General features: G+C 34.8%; 1 protein-coding gene across 1 annotated transcript; it reads left to right on the forward strand.

Moving 5' to 3' along the window:
- Nucleotides 1–17424: 17424 nt before the first annotated feature.
- Nucleotides 17425–18159, forward strand: LOC137404139 (serine/threonine-protein phosphatase 6 regulatory ankyrin repeat subunit C-like). Its single transcript, XM_068090295.1, has one exon. The coding sequence runs from the start codon at nucleotides 17425–17427 to the stop codon at nucleotides 18157–18159; it is 735 nt and encodes a 244-aa protein (XP_067946396.1).
- Nucleotides 18160–19860: the final 1701 nt, after the last annotated feature.

Raw genomic sequence — 19860 nt, forward strand, 5'->3', positions numbered from 1 at the left:
TCTGTCTTTCAAGGTTTCAAAATAATTATTTCTCATAGTTGAAGAAAACTAACTCTGCTTTTTTGTCTATACAAAAATCTCAGTGCAGCGTTTTGAGTTCACTTTAGTAAAGTAATATCCTTTGTAAGGTAAGGGTCCCAAACCATGCAGCCATACTTAAGACCAGGTCTAACTCGTGAAGTATCAGCTTTCTTTCTTGTCTTTTGATCCACATATTTTAGAACCATTGTAAGCATGCCGATTAACTGCTCTTCCTCGGATTCAATTTTAAAAATATGTTGATTACATTTCAGATCATTCTGCAACTCTACCACAAAGTAAGGATTAGAAGTCACACTTTGAAGATGGTGATCACATAAGATGAGAAAGTTAGTTGTATCCATCGGCAAAGACGACTTGCCAATAGAAAGATGGTAATACTTTTGTGTATTAAATTTCATGTGCCAAACTTTGGCTCAAGATTCAAGGGAGCATAAATCTTGTTGCAGCATGAGAGCTTTGTCTTGTGTAGCTGTTGAGGCTTTGTGTTATCAGCTAAGTTGTCAGTTCATCTTTGGCCACTTTCTTGGCACTCACATGGAGTCCCTTAATACCTCGTCTTTTAGCCTACCAAGCATCATTTTATGCAATATGTAGCAAGCACAAAAATAGCTCTAGACTCTCTCAACAAGCTGTTTGGGAGTTGTCTGTTAGAGTTTTGCTGTTGTTGAACACACGACTCCTTTCTTAAAGCTAGTCTAAACAGGCTAAACCAGCTCATACAATGATTAGCAGGGCTTTTGTCTCACAAAATATGAAGCAAAAGTTTAATCATTATATTATTGTTTGAGCATTTTAGAATATTATACCTATAGCCATTTTCGTATAGATGAAATGTCAATAGCAAATTTTGAAAAAAATATAATAGGTTTTCATTTGAATGCTTCATTTTTTCATGCAATTACAAAATAATTGAATCACATACAATCACACTGTATTAATGCCAGTTGGAAAAATCTAATAATTAGTGTTTCAAATTCCTTATCAAGGTGTATCGAGCTTACTGGGTAAATACTTTGATTATGCCTATGATTTCATGATCATCGTGATTCAGTATTATCACTCACTATCAAACAAGCAGTAAATCCCATTGACAATTTTTGTTGTTTTTGCAGTGCTTTCACCTTAAACATATTACACAACCAATCTGTAGACAACCAGTCACAGATGAACAACCCGTACTCTAGTACTTAGTACACTACGGTTAAGGTTCTTTTGAGTGAATTTTACCAAAGTTCTATTTACAACGAAACCAATTTTACAAATTGTTTTTGTATCTCATATAAAGTTAACTCATTAGTTTATGGTGAGCCAAAACACTTACAATACTTGTTTATAATTGCTGCCTTTTTTCGCCTCATCTCTCTGTGCAAATTTTTGTATCCGCTCAGTGTTGGGTTTCTGATGTATCGAGCTAGAGAAAGCAAATTGCATGATCATACTTTCTAATATTCTCAAAGAAAATATTGCTTTTTCATGACCTTCTACTCTACTTTGTAGAACATTGAAAGTCGATTGAGAAAGAATGATGACAGTCAGAAGATAGGGTGATATGACGATACATACGTTATTGAACAAATACTAGTACAAGTACAGATACTACCATTTCAAGATGTATCGCTGACATGATGGTGCTTATATGTGATGAATGAAAAAATGGAGCAAATAAATCTGTAACTGGATGTTTGTATTTTTTTGCAGAATAAATCCAAAACTTATAATCTATCTATTGATTCAATTGATGAAATAGGAAAACTTCAGCAAGTAAAAATACTGCAAGAATGTGTACTTAGCATATGAACTGTTGTGTGTACAAAAGTAGCCCAATTCCTCCAAATTATATAGAAGTGAGTAATTTTGTATAAGTCTAAATGATATTCAGTTCGAAATAGTCTTTTAATCTAAACTTGTTAAATAGCAAAGCTAAAGAGAAGGAGCAGTTATAGTAGCCATGCAAGGAGATTGAGAAATGGGTTTTTACTTCATTTCAAAGATATTTATTACAGCATTACAAAGTGGTTGAAGCTATGGTCACTTAAGCATAATTTTATCAAACGTGCTTAATTGTTTTGTGGTCTTTTTGTTAATTTAGAGTTGGCTCAGTTATATGTAATATCTTTTTTGCTAAAACAATATTGTTTAGTAAATAATTTATTTTGTATCAAAGTGAAATAACAGGTTATATGCAGAAAAATCAGATTTTTATGAGAGCCTTCTTTTGCTCATTTATGATGGATGACACTATTGTAAATCATATAACTTGTATTTGTAATTCACTCTGTATATATGCATATGTACTCAGGGTGATCTTATAACCGGCTGTGAGAGGGGCTCCATGTAAAAATGGAACATAAGGGTATGCAATAGGAGATAAAACACAACTCCAAAGTTATGCCATGATATCTTGACCAACAACCATTGATCACTTTTAGTGATGGGCTGCTGATAACATATAGAAATACTCAGTTATTGACATGTGTCTGTATGTATAAGAGTAACAACTTCAAAAATACATTCGCTTATTTTTTGCTTAATGATTCAATAAAAATGTGGTTTTAACTTCAATAAGACGCTTTGTTGCAAATAAATGGCTGTTAAATCACCATTGTTCCCAATAATCAACTCGAATTAAATTTATATATTTGCAAGGAAATGATATATGGATGATTATAGGACTTGATATAAAAAATAATTTACATAATAAAATACATCAACACACGTTGATAACATGCATTCATTGTGCCATTCGTAATTTTCTGGATCACAATTCACAGAATTAAAGTAGGGAAATATCCTAGATCGTAAGCATAGTCTATCAGCTTGTAGACGTAATCGCCTGTAGGCAAAACCACTTGTAGGCGTAATCTCCTGTAGGCAAAACCACTTGTAGACGTAATCTCCTGTAGGCAAAATCACTTGTAGGCGTAATTTCTGGCACCCCGCGTACCAACCTAGGCTAACCTATTGAACTAAGGTTACCTCACCACAAGCGCATTATGTTTTATTATTGCGGCTCACGCGTTTTTATTATGTGGTATTATCATGTTATTATCGTGTTATTATCGTATTATGTTAGTATCGTATTATTATTATTATGTCGTGTTTTATCATCACGTTTTTATTCACGTGTTTTATTATTGCTTTTCATTGCTTTATTGCGTTTCACGCTCGGGCTACGCACAAGCCATATGTCTCAAGAAGAATCTACACCTGTTGTCTGTGAAACTGTACACGTATGTGTTTAATCAATTATATAACCAATTTTCAATGATTATGAATGTTCAACAATGTATTGTATCTGTTGTGTTATACTATTTTGGCGGTATTTTTTGCTATTGGGTCAACGTAAGTTGGTCAGATCTCTTATTATCGTCATCGTTATAATTGGATTTCCCTCAACTTAGCCAGCGCGTAAGTGTGGGAGAACATAAAATCTTGGTAATTAAAAATAGCTGTTTCTACTAAGAACTTGTTTTGATTTCTTCACTGTCGTTTTATTGCGATTGGCGATTCGGTGGCTAAATTTATACTTGAAGAATTGCAGTTTCACTCGAAGTTTATTAGTGTTAACATGCGCCATGAATTACCGCCGATGTCATGGACTAAAGCTTGTAGCACAATATAAGCAAGAAAGACAACATTTAGAGTAAAGCCAGCTTAGTTCCACTACATAAGGTTTTGCATAAATATCTACGTCTGAAATTGTTGAAGTAGTGCAAACGTTTTACCTGTTTGCCCGAGTAGGCCACTTGGTGCTTCCAAGTTTTTTATAATATGAAAATGTATATGGTAGTTTCACAAGTATTAGCTATCGTTTCATGAGCATAGGTGGTACATGAGAAAAAAGAAATTAAAAACGGGCTCATATCGCCAGCAATACATGCATTGTGAATGGTGGTGGTGAGAAGCAACAGAGAAGTCTGCAGTTCAAGCATCACAACATCTCACTTACTCTTCAATTACATTCAACAGAATTAGACATCAAATAACCGAGAAACAGGAAGGTTTAGTACTCAAAACATCCAATAATACACAACTTTCAAAGTCGGTGTCTGGCAGAAAAAGTCCATGGCAGATCTTCATATATACCAAAATTTGATATACAGATGTAGCGGCTGCAGTGAAAGAATATGTTCATGATGAACATATTATTTTAACCTTTTAACCTTGCTGTTGTATGGGCGCAATTGTGTTTGGGCAAATGCAATCGTTAAGGCATTGATGCTTCATGCGTTTGTAACCAGCCCAGTGGAGAGGTTAAAATTTTTAACATAATATTTTACAGTAGCTGCTATAAGTCGAATTCTAATATATTACAGGCTACAGTAGGCTTCAGTTTAGGCCCACTATAACTTGTCTAAAAAATTTTTACAGTTGGAAACGTCAATATGATGGTGCAATATTTTTGTCCTCTCTTTCTTCTCACCGCCTCCTGTTATAAAAATACTGGGTATTTTCATAGCAGCCTCCTTGTGCTTTTTCTTCTGCAATAAGATGTGAGCAAATTGCATTAATTTAATAGCTAGATTGTAATTTTAATATTTTAGAAGCAATAATAAATTATAAGAAAGTTATTATATATATTGTTTTTGTGAACTAAACAGAAGGGTATGACTATTAAATAAACTGAATTAATGCAAAAACTTGAATAGCTGACTGAAGCGTTAATGTTAAAGGCTTACTTGCAACAAAATTTACATTACAGTTATTTGGTATCAAAAGATTCACCACCTCTTACTCTGCTGTGTTGTAGGTACAAAATATGTGGAAATGTGATTACAAGCTCTTAAAAGCCCAAAAGCGAACAGTTAATCGCCGCCATCATGAAACCGCCGTAGCTAAAAATAATGGGTATAAGGCTATAATTTTCATAAGTTTTTGTGTTTTTTTTTCAGCAATAATGTATGAGCAAAGTTCCTTAATTCGATGGCCGAGTTCCAATTTTAATAGTCACACATGTTGTACCTGTAAGCAGAAACGGACTAATTGTAACCAACAAACATTTAAATTGTAAAAAAATAAATGAAAGATTAAAAATACTCTACACTGTCATCACCTTTCATTTTTTAATTCCACTCTCATCCTCGGTCATTGTAGCCTACTCCTGATATTTTTTGTAAAAATGTGATCTATTCATATAGGCCATAATTTGGTCAGTCTTCCTTACAAATGGCCAAAAAGGAAAATCATGACGCTGAGACATTGCCTGACATGTGAGAACTGTTTTGGGTGTCTAAACTGTAGCCTTTGTGTAACTTATTAAACTCATATATATAATAGTAAGTGAATGCCCTTTAAATTACCATTACCTTACATTACAGTTGACATTACAATGCCTAGACTATATTACCTAATACATTACCTTTACACTATACTAGGGTTGCACGATAGCTCGATAGTCGATGTCGATAGTCGATAGTTGTCTTTCTCGATATGAATATGTTGCCTATTTTAGCCTATCGAAACATCCGAAACAAATATATTGTTATCGAATAATAGAATAATATAACTCGATAGTTATTGCCCTTGAATAGCTCGAACATATGATTAACTCAGACAGATTTGTTTGGCCCGTTCCCACGCAATGATAAATTGCTTCAGATAACTCAACTTCAACTTGGTTAACTCGAACAGTCTTTTGCCCAATGGCTACTACGACGGTTGATATCGCTTTAGAATATCACTTTATTCCAAGCCATAGAGACAAACTTCAATTTTAGTAGTTCTTAGACGTCGTTATCACTATCATCGGCAAAATATTTTCGGTAACGACTTTGTAAAAGTTTGCAAAAATCAAATTTTGCCAATCATCCGATTAGCGATGGCCCTCCAAAAGCAAAGAAAAGTGAGCTAACCCTCGAATAAACTTTAAAAAAAATTGGCAAACTTGATATTGGTTAAAACGATGATATACAGCCCCCTGTATATCATTCCTGGGGGCTGTATATCATTGGTTAAAATGCTCAAAAAAGATGTATTTTCTTCTGAGAAATTTCAATGGCAATGAAGTTTGGCTAATTTTAATCTGAAAACGTCCTGACAATCCCATCTCTTAAAACAACAAACCAATCTCATGAGATAGAAAAGTCTCGATACTTTCTGATGAAATTTCGTTTTAAACTTTACACTAGAAGCCGTTTAATTTGCAACAAGCCATCTATGCATTTGGTTTATATATAGTTTGTACATTTATCTACTAATAAATACATGCACTCATGATAGTGCTCTGATAACTTGAACACTCTGATAACTCGAACACGTTTTTCCTATTCCATCCCACAATCCTTGATCTTTTCAGTCACAATAATTCGATAGTTTTACCAGTTACTGTTACACTTTACTGTTACACTAACAGTTACTGTTTAACAGTTTTACTGTTAGGTGATGTGACTGATGAGACATTTTAAAATTAAAATAGGCAAACCTTACCGCAATTAAAACGCTCAGAAAAAAGACATATTTTTCTTTTGAGCGTTTGAAAAAAGATCAATTTTGCCGATTTTATTTTAAGTTAAGGGACATATGGCGAAGCGGATGTTTGGTAAAACTTGATATTTTGCAAACCTTTATAAAGGTCGTTAACAAGAATATTTTGCCACTGATGATGATAATAATGACGCCTAAGAACTACTAAAAATTGATGTTTGTCTCTATGGCTTTGAATAAAGTGATATTCAACAGGGATAAAAACCGTCTCCATAGCCGTTGGGCAAATAACTTTTCGAATAAATGATGTTGAGTTATCTGAAGCAATTTATCATTGCGTGGGAACGGACCAAACTAATCTGTTCGAGTTAACCCTCTGTTTGAGATGAAATGTTACATTTTATCCGAGGGCGAGTTATCAGAGTTTGACTGTACTTAGCCACGGAAAGTTCCTAAAAAGTTGGGACGGCTCGGCCAGATGCCCCCGGAAATACTGGCCTGGTTCACCTATCAGAAAAAATTTCAATTTGGGACTAGTTTGTAATTGTGAACCGCAGGTAGAATGGTGTGGGCGTGGTCGATAATGCAATTTGATCGCTTGTTGCCATTTGTTTCTTGGACTGTCAATGAGCAAAGCTATTTAATTTCGCATTTTTGCTCGTTCGTTATGATAGTTTAATTTCGCACATGAAATTTTCGCGAGAGAATGACTCCGCGGAAATGCGAAAGTTAGATGGTGCGAATACATAAGTGTGCTAGGGTAAGCTGCTTTTGTTTCTCCTGCCTGCGCCATGCATTCATCTGGTGAGACTGAGAGCCCAGCGTGTGACACAATGTCGTTATGTATATTATAACCAACGTAATGAATATCTTCACTATTATTGATTGCTGTAGTCAGTTGAAAGCATAGTCTAATGGGTAAACTCGTGGCCTCTAGAACTAGAAGCGCCAAGATCCAATTATCTGTGTAGTGTATTTTTGTCACTAAATTCTGATCTCTATCACTGGACAGACAGACTCCCACAATTATATATTTTAGCCAAATGCCCGGCAGAGTTGCACGAGTGATAAACGGCAACGCAATGAATTTGAGTTACATACTTGGTAAGCCAGCGAAGGTAAACTTGCGTAACTATAATAAACTGTTTAGTTAATGACTCCATAAGCTTCAAGCTTGATTACTTTAACCGATGCAATAAAATTGCTAGTAGCCATTAAAAGTTTTGCTATCATATTGTAGTGGATTAGATTGCTGGCCTGCCGACAGGGAGGTTCTGAGATCAAATCATCTGCGAGGCAGATTTTTGATTCCTAATTTTTAATCGCTATAACTACGACATACTTTGAGATTTATAAATCTCAAAGCATGTCAGCCAGTTATAGCGATTAAAAATTAGGAATCAAAAATCTGCCTGATCATAGTTCTACAAGAGTGTATATCTATATATGTATACATATATAGATATACACTCTTACAGAACTATGATCAGGCACATTTCATCTAAGTCCTTCAGCTAGCTCTACCATTATAAGCTCATCAATATACTCCTGAATATGTTATGAATAAGTCAGTTATGTTAGTTTCCAAGACATTCACAACACCCAAACACTAGTTTCCATTTCAGTCAGTGCCTTTGTCACTCCCTATTTATTAGAATGACGTCATTCCAATAAGCCAAATCTTTCCTCAAGCTATTTTCAGTGTACACGCAGTCACAACCAGCCAAGCTATGTTCATTAATTGTATGCAAGCTATAATATCAAAACGATTCTGTTGAAACCTCAAGTTGAGCTGGATGTTTTGGGAGATGTCAAAACACTTGTCAAAGAGTATTTCTATGTTCTTTAGTAGTTGTGGTTTTGCTGTCTCATTTTTCACTCATCGTCAGTTTTAATCTTGACTGTGAGTTTCCATGCTCTTAAAGTCTGATGAGATAAAAGGAGAAACATATCAGTTTATTTTCTAGTCTCAGATTTCCATTGCTTTCTATTATTCAGTTGTCTTCTCTTTATCATCTATTTAGTCAGTTTACCCTATTCTATTTTTAGACTATCAACACAATAGTCTATGACTGCGGTGTCAAGTCACACGACAGAAACAACATGTTATCTTATTTGTGTTTCAAATCCTATTTTCAAATTTAAAGTTTTCAACTTTTCATTCATTTGAAGCATCCACATACATCTGCACTTGACGTTTACATTCTCAGTGCTGCTGCTTGGTGCTGCAAGCCATATTTTAAAATCAGAGCCAACCATGAACTGAAGACTAAGTTTACGCTGACTACCACTGTAACAGTGTATTTCTATAAAATTCTCATAGTTCAAGTCTAATCTGTCCCTTTGGTTGATTACAGTCTCCAATATGACAGCAGGCATCAAAAAGGTCTCGCTATTATACGTCTTTTTTACATTCAGGAGTTATGTGCTCTTCTATGTTCAAATAGTCTGATTGTTCAGCCTCATTAACTAGCAGATGGAATAGAACAATTGTGGTGCAACAGTATATATCCTAAATTAGGGATACTTGATTATCTATCACATAGACCTGCACATGTCTGTAAATTGGGAGTTACACTCTCCATATGCATATTGCTCTAATGATTAGAAAATGGTCAATTAGTGACACTAATAAGAGCATTTGTCACGTTCATCAAGCATGAATCTTCTACAACAAGCATTTCATTATCAGAGCATTTATGCATTACCTATTTAAAGAGATTTCATGTCATTGCTAATATTTATTTTTAAAGAGATGTTCCCTTATTCACTACACACAAGACTCGCTTATCTCAGCTCATCATGTACCCTGATCATCACAACTACCTGCAGCTGCCGTATTTCTTGTGTAGTCTTCCTGTTACATTGTGTGCTGTTCCCTTCCCAGTTACTCGCTTATTCTGGCAGTTCTATTGTCGTGCCAAATAGGTGAGTGGTTGGCTTCAGTTTCAGCATCTCATTACTTTTTTTAAAGGCTTAGTACATGTCTTGTCCAATAGAAAACAAGAGTGAGGAAAGTTTTGACTTTTTTAGAATTTTTCACTTCAAAGAATCTTCTTGGTTTTAATTTTAAGTTTTCACCTTGTGTATTAAAATATATTACCAGAAAACCTCTAACTGAACGCTATGGCGCTCTATTTTCTACCCTTTCTACAGTGGTGGTCAATTGGAGGTGGCATTCATATAGAGGCAGGCAGTGTATTTTTTGAATAGCTCGTCAGAGTTCTCGAAAGATAAATTTAGCTCTATTGCGGGTGAAGCGAAACATAAATATTATCATTTTTAAACATAATCGTATCGTTTACATTAATAACGATTTTTATTATTGGTAGCGATCAATTATCAATACAGTTTTGTGGGCCCTTATCTACTGATCACTTGATATTATGAGTCCATAAAGGTCAAAGAAAGTAAAAGTGACAGTCAAATAGAGGTGGTATTCAAATGTAGGTAGCGTTCAGAGGTTTTACGGTATATCAGATAGGAATTGCTATAGGGAGAGTGTTAATTTAGGATATCAAAGTACTTTTATGTATTACTAGTCAAAGCATCTATAGATGTTAACAAAGTGATACCTCACTAATTTTTGTCTTCCTTTTTAATATCTTCTGGTTCATCAATAGAAATAGAGCCATACCTCAACATACGAGCCTAATGAGTTCTGGAACCATAGCAACCATTTCAATTCTCATATCTCAAAACAATTTTTCTTATGTAATTAATAAAAAGGAATTAATTGGTTCCTTCCAGTACAATAAAGAAGCTAAAGTGGATATTACAATGGAAATGTGTTTTTCATTGGGCTAATTCATTACCCACAGTCACAAAGTAACAAGTACATATGTAATGGTTAGGATCTACAATAAAACAACATATTTATATGCAGTACTGTATAGAGTTCTCACCTTTGAGACAGACGGTAGAGGCTAGCGGTAGTTCAGAAAATACTTGACTGCAACTCATTCTGAACACTACACTTTTGTCACGCTACACAACAGTAAAGACACTTTACATTTAACTTAAATTAATTTAGCTGACTACGCATACAATTGCAAATAAGTTTTTATTTTACCTTAAGCTTATTCAAATTTCATTTTCCTTTTTTATATTTTCCGATTAAGATCAATTCACTTCACTTTTATACTTTTTATCACTTTCACTCATAGCTAGCTTTCTTTATCATTTTTATCCAAAGAGAAAGAATGAGCGATGCTGTTCTCGTAAACATTGAAAACTGTTTTGTATGCTAGTATCTCTAATTGGTCTCATATCTCAAGGCATGTATTGGCTCAGAATTCATCTCGTATCTCAAAATTCTTACTAGTTGGAACGCTCTTTTGTCGAGGCATACAGTAATTCTATTGTTCGTTTCACAAAGGAAGAGAGGGGATGTCCGCATGAAATTAATATTGCTATCTAATAATATCTTTGTACTATAATTTATTACTAAATAGATTACCAAAAATACTGTCATCATCAGCAGGTTTTTCACTGCAAATCTTTTAACCTAGTTTATCAAGGAGTGTTAGATAACCTAATTTCTGTGGTGATTGTCACAAAAGGAAGAGGTGAGGGTCAACATATAGTAACACACTGAAAACAATCTGGTGTATGCCAGCTGGTCACATTGGTTGAGTGCTCTCTTCATTCCCATTCACTGCTTTAAAATAGCTCAACTTGTAGATTGGGTGGTCCCTCCTTGTGTGGCAATAGCTAAAAACTGTCAGTTTGAGTTCAACAATAGAGGATAGTAGGTCGGCCTTGAGTGTGATGCAGAGGGCTGGAGGTCAACTCTATGGTGAAACTCTCAGTAAGACATAATAGTAACAAGTAATAATAGTAATTATAATATTAATAATAGTAAAGTTTATAGTACTTTATAGCTATCAACTGTAACTAGTAATTTATTAATATTACTTTGTTTATAGCTCTGTTTCTCTTGTTTTCTAAATATATAGAGAAGTGGTATCACATGTTTTAATTCCATCCTGCATCACACCTGTATTATTTGTTAAAGATTCTATGTGTTTATATGGAATTCTTATCTTAGGCGCATCATGGCGAGTAGCAATCATGCTTAATCTTCCAGGACAGTTCCATCTTCTTTTACAATTTCAGGTCAACGTGAAAAAAAGTTTGATATCATCAATAATTTTATTACTCGTCGATAACTATCTGAGGATTAGATACAACCAACCAAAGGTTGACAATGTACGCTCACTATACATGGGGATTATTCTGTACATTGCTCATATGAAACTATATCATCTGTGGAGGAACTTTGCCTGAAGGACAGAACAAGTTGACTTGGAGGGTATGTCAGAGGATATTCGGTTTATAATTTAGAATTGTTTACTACTAAAATAACTGTGAAACCTCTATTTGAATGACATTGCATTCTATTTTTAACCTTTTCCCTATTTATAATAGCGGTCCAACAGACGGTGGTGTTGTATTTTGCAAATAGCTCGTCTGAATTTTGGAAGCTAAGTTTGACCCTTCTACAGACGAAGTCAATGCTTTAACCCTTAATGTCATTAACTCCTTTGAAAGTAATAAATCTGCTAACTTATTGAGGTTATCTAAATAACAAGCATGGGAAGTCGAGTAATATATCCATCGGTTGATATCTATTGCTTGCAATTAACCTACGATGATACGTATAGCACGTTATTCTGTTGCCCTGCCTTGCAATTTGTTAGTGCTTCGAATTCTTTTATTTTGCATATTTATATTTAACATTGGCACATACAAGCTCATTGATTCATCAAGATGTTTGCTACAGTTTTCAGTCTAATCATACATTTACATGTAATAGCAGAGAAGTTATGAGGGTCTACCCATTGCAAGCCGGGTTGGGATAACCGCAAGGATGCTATTAAATAATATATGCTATAAATCTGGAATTTTATAAGCTTTATAGTAATAATTTATCAGATGTTACAAATGCATACGTTAACAAACAAGTGACATAAACGAACCATACTCACTACCTGCAGAAACAAAAATTGACATTTTTGAAACCGATTACCGTCAAACATGGATAACTCACCCACGGATGGCTCGAACACATGGTAACTCGATCGGTTTTGTTTGTCCGCTCCTACGTAATGATAAGTTGCTATAGATAACTAGAACTCAACACTGTTAACTCGAACTGTTTTTTGCCAATGGCTACCGAAACGGTTGCTATCGCTTTAGAAAATCACTTTATTCCAAGCCATTAGAGGTGGAACGAGACACGAGACGTCTCGAGTATCGACCTGTCTCGTATCGGTCTCGTCTCGACTTAACCATTGCCAAACTCGAGACAGGAAATAAAACTAAAGCGCCTGCGCACGGTTTTTAAAACATGGCTTCTTGCAGTAGCAACAACTCCATATATTGTAATGGATTGCGGGCAACTGCCTTTAAAGTTATACCCGGTCCGTTACTACCTGTTGCTATTGATTATGTTGGCCACTGAGTCTAATCATGTAGTCCGGACCACGGCCCTGTTATATTATAGTTCGGTTCTGTGTCCTTAAAACAGATACCGGGTCATATCTAATTACTCTTCGGATAATCCAATTTAATAAATAAGACTTGCGGTTAAAATGTCTATATTTTATCGTATCGTGTCTAAACACCAAGTGTCCTTCCTAAAATTCGGGCCTCTTTTAGGTATATACTACCAATCGCCGGTAAAACTTGCCCGGACACGAAAAAACGAACGAAAGGCCGTGTCGAACATAGTCCGTGTTCGGTTAACAATGACGTTTTGTTAGCTCAATATAAGAATATACATGTGCATGTATACAGTAATTAATATAATTTCATGAGTACAGTTTAACCCTTTCGCGGGCGAATTTTCAAAACTAAATCAGACTCCCATGGGCGAATTATTTTCCAAAAAATCAATTTTTTTTAAAAGGTTCATACACTTTCTGTGTGCTATTATGTGCATACATCTATGTTTAAAGGTGCATATGTATACATGTATATGTCTATAGGCATATATATATTATAAACAAATAAAAATGTATAACATAAAATATATGCTTTTCATAATAATTGTCTATTTACGAATGATATTTTCAAAAGCATTCTCCTTTACAAAGGCCCACATCACAGTCTTTGCACCATGTACTTGTTTGTGTAACAAAGAGCTCCCACAAAAATGTACTTCCTGGATTGACAGGCTTAAAAACTTTTCAAAATACTCTACTGGTTGAGCATCTACTAGAGTAAATACTGGGCCTATCACTGCTATAAACTGCTGAATTGTAGGAGATTTATCTCTGTTTATGTTGGTTATATTCTGCCAGGCACTGGCATCACTCCTACTCACATCCTCATCATTACTGCTACCAGCCTTTTTATCACTGTCACTTCCAGATTTGAAGTCATTACAATCACAATTCAAACCTGATTCACTGTCATCTCTGGCTACTAAATTTAAAAAGTCACTGTCAGCTCTGAATCTCTTAGTAATTTCGGTACTAGTACTTGCTTTATTAGAATAATCTCGGTAGGTTCTTTTAAAAGTCGCCATGACGGTAAACTAAAGTCAAACTCTCAAAAAATTCGGTAAATAAAAGCTAAAACCGAAGCAAGAAAAATAAAAGTGGATAAATTATTTAGAACAATTTTCTAATTTTTTTCGAAAGTTTATTTATTCATCCCTGCTAAAAACGATCGTTTTTTTTTTCAACCTTGAAATCAAATTTTAAGGCTAACCTAAACTACTATATCGTAGCTTGCTATTGGTAAAAAAAGTAAACAAAAAACGGCATTTAGCTAACCAGAAACGGCAATAATAAAATACGTTACCGAAACGACAAAAACGTCGCACTGCCCGCGAAAGGGTTAAATATAATTCACATACTACAGTTAATACACAAACAACACGTAACATTAATGAAGCGATAAGAATAAAAGTGTTATCGTGTGTTTTTTTAGTTGCGGTAATTCTTTGTAGAGCGACGGCTATCGGTTTCATTATATTAAAAAGTAAGAACTATTCAATAGATGGTAAAATATACATGTACAAAGCAATATGTTCATACTAATTATGATCGATCAAGCTCAAAATTCTTAGAATATATAACTTCGGTATTTTAGAGCTGTTTGTGTCACTTTTGTTTACAAAAACTACATGCATATCACTATTCAAATGTTGTATTTAAATCGTTTACACCAGGTGAAAATTCAATTTAAAAATAGTTTTATTAATTTTATATATACCAAGTAGCTAGTACTTGTGTAGTGAAATCATCACCAAATGCTCATTATTTTACTGTCTCGTGTCTCGAGTCTCAAATTTTTACAAGACAGTGTCTCGAGTCTCGTCTCGAACTTAAAAAACCTGTCTCGTTCCACCTCTACAAGCCATAGATGTAAACCTCAACTTTTTGTAATTCATAAGCGACATTATTGCCACCATCGGCAAAATATTTTTGTCAACGACTTTTCTAAAGGTTTGGTGAAATTTGATTTATACCAAACATCCGCTTAGCGATCGCCTTTCGGAAGCAAGGTAACGTGAGGTAATCTTTGCATATACTTCAAGAAAAATTGGCAGAATTGATCGTGGGTAAAATGCTCAAAAGAAAAAGATGTCTTTTCTTTTGAGCATTTCAACAAGGATCAAGTTTTGCCAGTGTCAATTCAAAAAACATCCTGGCATTAACATCACCTCAAACAACAAACCAATTTCAAGTGATAAAAAAATCGCTATACTTTTTGATAAAAACGTTTTAAACTTTATATTAGAAGCATTTAATTTGAAACAAGCCATTTGTGCTTTTGATTTATATTATAGTTTGTATACGTACGGGTATCTACTAATAAATAAGAAATACATGAACTTGTGACAGTGCTCTGATAACTTGAACGCTCTGATAATTCGAACACTTTCGCTCGGTCCCGTGAAGTTCGAGTTATCCATGTTTGACTGTATTTGCTCGTTAGCTTCACTAATTGTGTTTTGATTGCTGTATTCTATAAAACAAACATTTTCTTACTATTCAATACCTTCCATAATGTTTTCTGATTTCAAATCTTCTTCTGCACCACTGAACTAAAATATATTACGTCCAAACAATTTTTTGAGCAGAGCAAAACACCTACGTGTTGCATTTCCCACAAATTATAAACCTATAGCGGCATCGCTAAGCACAACTTTTAGACTAAAACTAGTTGCTCACATACCATCATAAATATAAACCATTTTTTACATACATCAAAGAATCAGACCGTGTCAAACAAAGGAATTACTATTAGTCTGATATTAGTTATTAATTATTTCTACGGTGTTGATTTCAAAGTTAGTTATAATTATTGTTATTAATATAACTGAGTCATTATTAGTACAATTTTGAGAATACTTTTCTACTGTTCACTTGCTATTATGGGTTTGTCAAATTAAAAGAATGTCTAAGTGATGTTCAAATGGAGGTAGCGTTCATTTATAGGTTTTACAGTAAGTTAAAATTAATTGAAACTAATTCATCAACTGCTTTTTGGTTGCAGCTGCTAGTACCAAACTTTGTCTTTAGAAAAGTTGTGAAAATACTTAAATAGTGTTCACTCACTGCTAGCTTGCCTTGTCACACGATAAACTGACCAAAGATAAAATATCTAATTTTATTGATTTAAGCTGGCGTAACTTATCACAACTATGGCCATATTTTGCAATGAGCAGACAAATCCTTATTTCAAACAAAACTTCATGTGTCTTTGAAAAGTGTAACAAGCTTTTAAGCATCCTTGACTTCAGTGTTGTTTATTATCTCCCCTTAAACTAAGTGTTTGGTATTTGGGAATTTATCTGAGAAACAGTAGCCTTAATTAGTAGACCTTGACTATAGTACCTGTCTCTAGCTATCTTACTATGTGTGACATTGCCTAGCAAGTGTCTATAAGTTATGCACTGTTGTTGCTAGCTCTGTGTGAGTGGCTGATATGCTGGGATATTTAACATACTCAGGTTATTAAATATTTTCGGTTTTTTTAAAATTGCTATTTGTCACATTACTGCCAGTGTCACAATGTGAATATTTATAGTGACCGAGGCTATTCTGCCACAAGTAATACTAAAGTAATGGTTTTTATTCTATGAAATTTAAAATATTTAGTTGAAGTTTATTATCAAACTGGCTAATAATAATATTTGCAAATATTTCGAGTGCATTTTTTAGTCATTGTAAATCATTTAGCCATTATTATTTCAGTCATTTTAAACAGATAAACTTCACTTTAAATAACAAACAACGGTTGAAACTAGCTACGTACAAGGCTGTAGAACTAATCATGAAGTACAAGGCTGTATAACCAGCCAATCATGAAGCTGCAGTAACAATCAGCTCCTGTTCCTTTATTCAATATCTGATAAATTCACCATGAATCACTGTTTGAGTTAATCTTATTCAGCTCAGCCAATCAGGAGACAGATAACATTATTATAACCAGCTACAAGCTATATAGAAGCCTTATTAGTCAGAGCAGGTGACAAGCAGAATAGCAACAGGTAAGTATAACTTATATATTATTTTAGCATCTGTAGATATTGTACTTACTGGGAATAATAGAGTAGCTGAGGAGAAACACTGAGTCAGTGTGATTATAATATAACTCTGACCTCCTGAGACTATCACTCTCTACCCTGAGGGACTCATAGAGTCTGTCATGTAGTTAGGTTAAGTTAAGGTCAGGAGGCTCTAGTCTTTTCCTCAGTCATAATCAGATCAGCAAACACTTCCTACTGCAGATATTTCATGTTTCTCAGCTCTGCCAGAGTTTGACATCCCTGGGGCTACCTTTAATACTCTGTAAATATCCAGGGTTCACATGCAGCCACTCTGTTATGGTTGGCAGCTTTCCAACTCTGCAGTTGGGTCACATTTTGTACTCATTTCTCTATCATATTTTACTGTATGCAGCAGCTAATAGAGTGCAGTACATATGTTTCAGTTAAACATGGAAGGATTGCTGAAGAGTTACGTGAGAGATAGACAGATGGAGATTAGTACTTTGAGGGCAGCCTTGGAGTCAGTCCAACCAGCTGAGCTACTGAGGCTACTGATTACTATCAATAATGACTCATACTCAGCTATTATGGTAGCTGCATATGAAGGCCACACAGAAATCTGTCGTCTGCTTCTCTCACCAATCAGAAGAACAGCAGACGAGTTGCTCTGGATGAAGAGGAAGGATGGATGGACAGCACTACACTTTGCTGTATTGAGGGGAGACAGTGAGTGTGTAGAGTTACTGATAGACACAGTGAGTGATGAGAGGAAGTACGAGTTTGTAGCTGAGAAGACTGAAGATGGTAGCACAGCTTTAGCACTGGCTGCAGTGTGTGGAAGTAGCAAGTGTATAGAGTTCCTCTTCTACAACTTCTCCTCACTACAGAGAGACTCCCTATTAAACATACAGAGTAACTACCTCTACACTCCACTACACTGTGCAGCATACTATGGACAGACAACTGCTCTGAAGGTCATGTTAGGATCCGTGTCTCTAGTGACTGTATCTTCACTCCTCAACATAAAGAATATATACAAAAGGACTCCATTGGAGGAAGCTGAGTATTGGAAGGAGAAGGAATCATCAGAGCTGTTAAAGAGATGGGGGAAGCAGCCAGTAGTAGAAGGTAGGATTGTTATACAGTGTGATACCAGCTACTCACTTGAACTGTTCTACTGCTAAATTCTTCAGTCTCAGCAACTTTCTACTGAAAATCTAAACTAAATGCTAGTAATTCATTCATTGTATACATTTACTGCTGAACCCTGGGACATACCCTGGATAATTGCATCTCAATTTTTCTGTAAACTCACTGAGTCTCGCATAGACAGAGTGCTGCTTGTCTTCAGCCTCCAGCTGAACAGGTTATAGTCTGAGCATTTAAATTAATATTAATATTCAAAACTGGTAGGATTGAAGTGATGTTAGCAGCTCTTTAAATATCAACTCCTTGTGGCAGACTCAGTAGATTCACTCTTGTGTTCCACAATATTCTGTCTGTTAATATTTCTGTATTTTGAAATGTCTAAAATGTGAAGAATTTAACGCAATAGTAATCATATTATGATTACTGTATGTAGTGGTAGACTAGTGAGTCATTCCTTCAAGCTGAGGTTGGAGGTTAAACATCACACTCCTTTTTATGAATAGCTAATCATCTATGCATCAGTTTTTATGAAAATTAGAAAATATTACAACTATGTTTTACATCGCTGTAGATTATCCACAGCATTTTAATTGTTCCTAACATAACATGACTCTATCCTTTGTCATGTTTAGTAGTAAACTGAATGACAGGCTAAAGTACATATTGTAGCAGCTTCTTGCTTTTATATTCAGGCTTTTAATCTATAACAATACTAGTATTTGAGATAGAGATTAAAATTAGGTTAAAGAATAGAGAAAGCATAATATTATTATGCTTTATTATTTATCTTGAGGTGTTGAATGGTGTTTTAAAAAAAGAATCAAGGAGATTGACCAACCAGAAGCTGAGATATAGCCAGCCAAACATAGGTCTATCAAAAAACATAAGTGTTTTGGTGATCCTCATATTAGCATAAAAATATGACGTATGAAATCGACTTGTGTGCCATTGGTCAATCAAGCCAACTAATGCGCGCTCCTATAACAATCACAACGGTTTAATTGGTTTAATCGTAGAAAGAATAGACTAATCAAATTGGGCCTAACAATCATTGCTCTAAAAATTCCGAACCAGTCCCTCTGACGTGTAGATTAGTTTTAGCATGAAATAATTACACGCATCTGTGATCTCGCAGTATCTCGCTATCTTGGTAGTCCAGCTCAGTTTCGTTGTTCTCCCACTTGGCTTCCGTGTTCGTACTCGTCGTTAGCGCAGCTCAGATTTTCTAATTTATATCTGTTAAATGGCTGGTTTTGAGCCTAGAAAGCGTGCTGCTGAGCCTGACAGCGAGGAGCAGGAAGTAAAAAGGAGGATCGATATGCGAAATTTGGTAAATATAATGATCAATCTTTCGCTCTGCCTATAAGTTAATATCTATGACCATGTTGTTACATTCAATACTAACGATAAATGTATGGTATGCATTTTAATAATCATACATGTCATATATATATATATATATATATATATATATATATATATATATATATATATATATATATATATTTGAGCGCTATCTATCACGAATGTCTAACATCATTGATCGCTATTGCAAAATATTTAAGTATCACTCCTACCTGAAGGTTTGTTAAAATCAAAGCTGTAGATAGTTGACGGTGCTCTCATTGAGCTTATTGTATAATTGTTTGAGACTTGCAGTCCTTTCATCATTCTAGGTCAGTGTTAAGTTTGGCCACATGAAGTGGTGTACGTGTGGCAGCTGTACGCTGCAACCC

Source organism: Watersipora subatra, chromosome 9 (genome assembly GCF_963576615.1).
Source record: "Watersipora subatra chromosome 9, tzWatSuba1.1, whole genome shotgun sequence".
NCBI lineage: Eukaryota > Metazoa > Bryozoa > Gymnolaemata > Cheilostomatida > Watersiporidae > Watersipora > Watersipora subatra.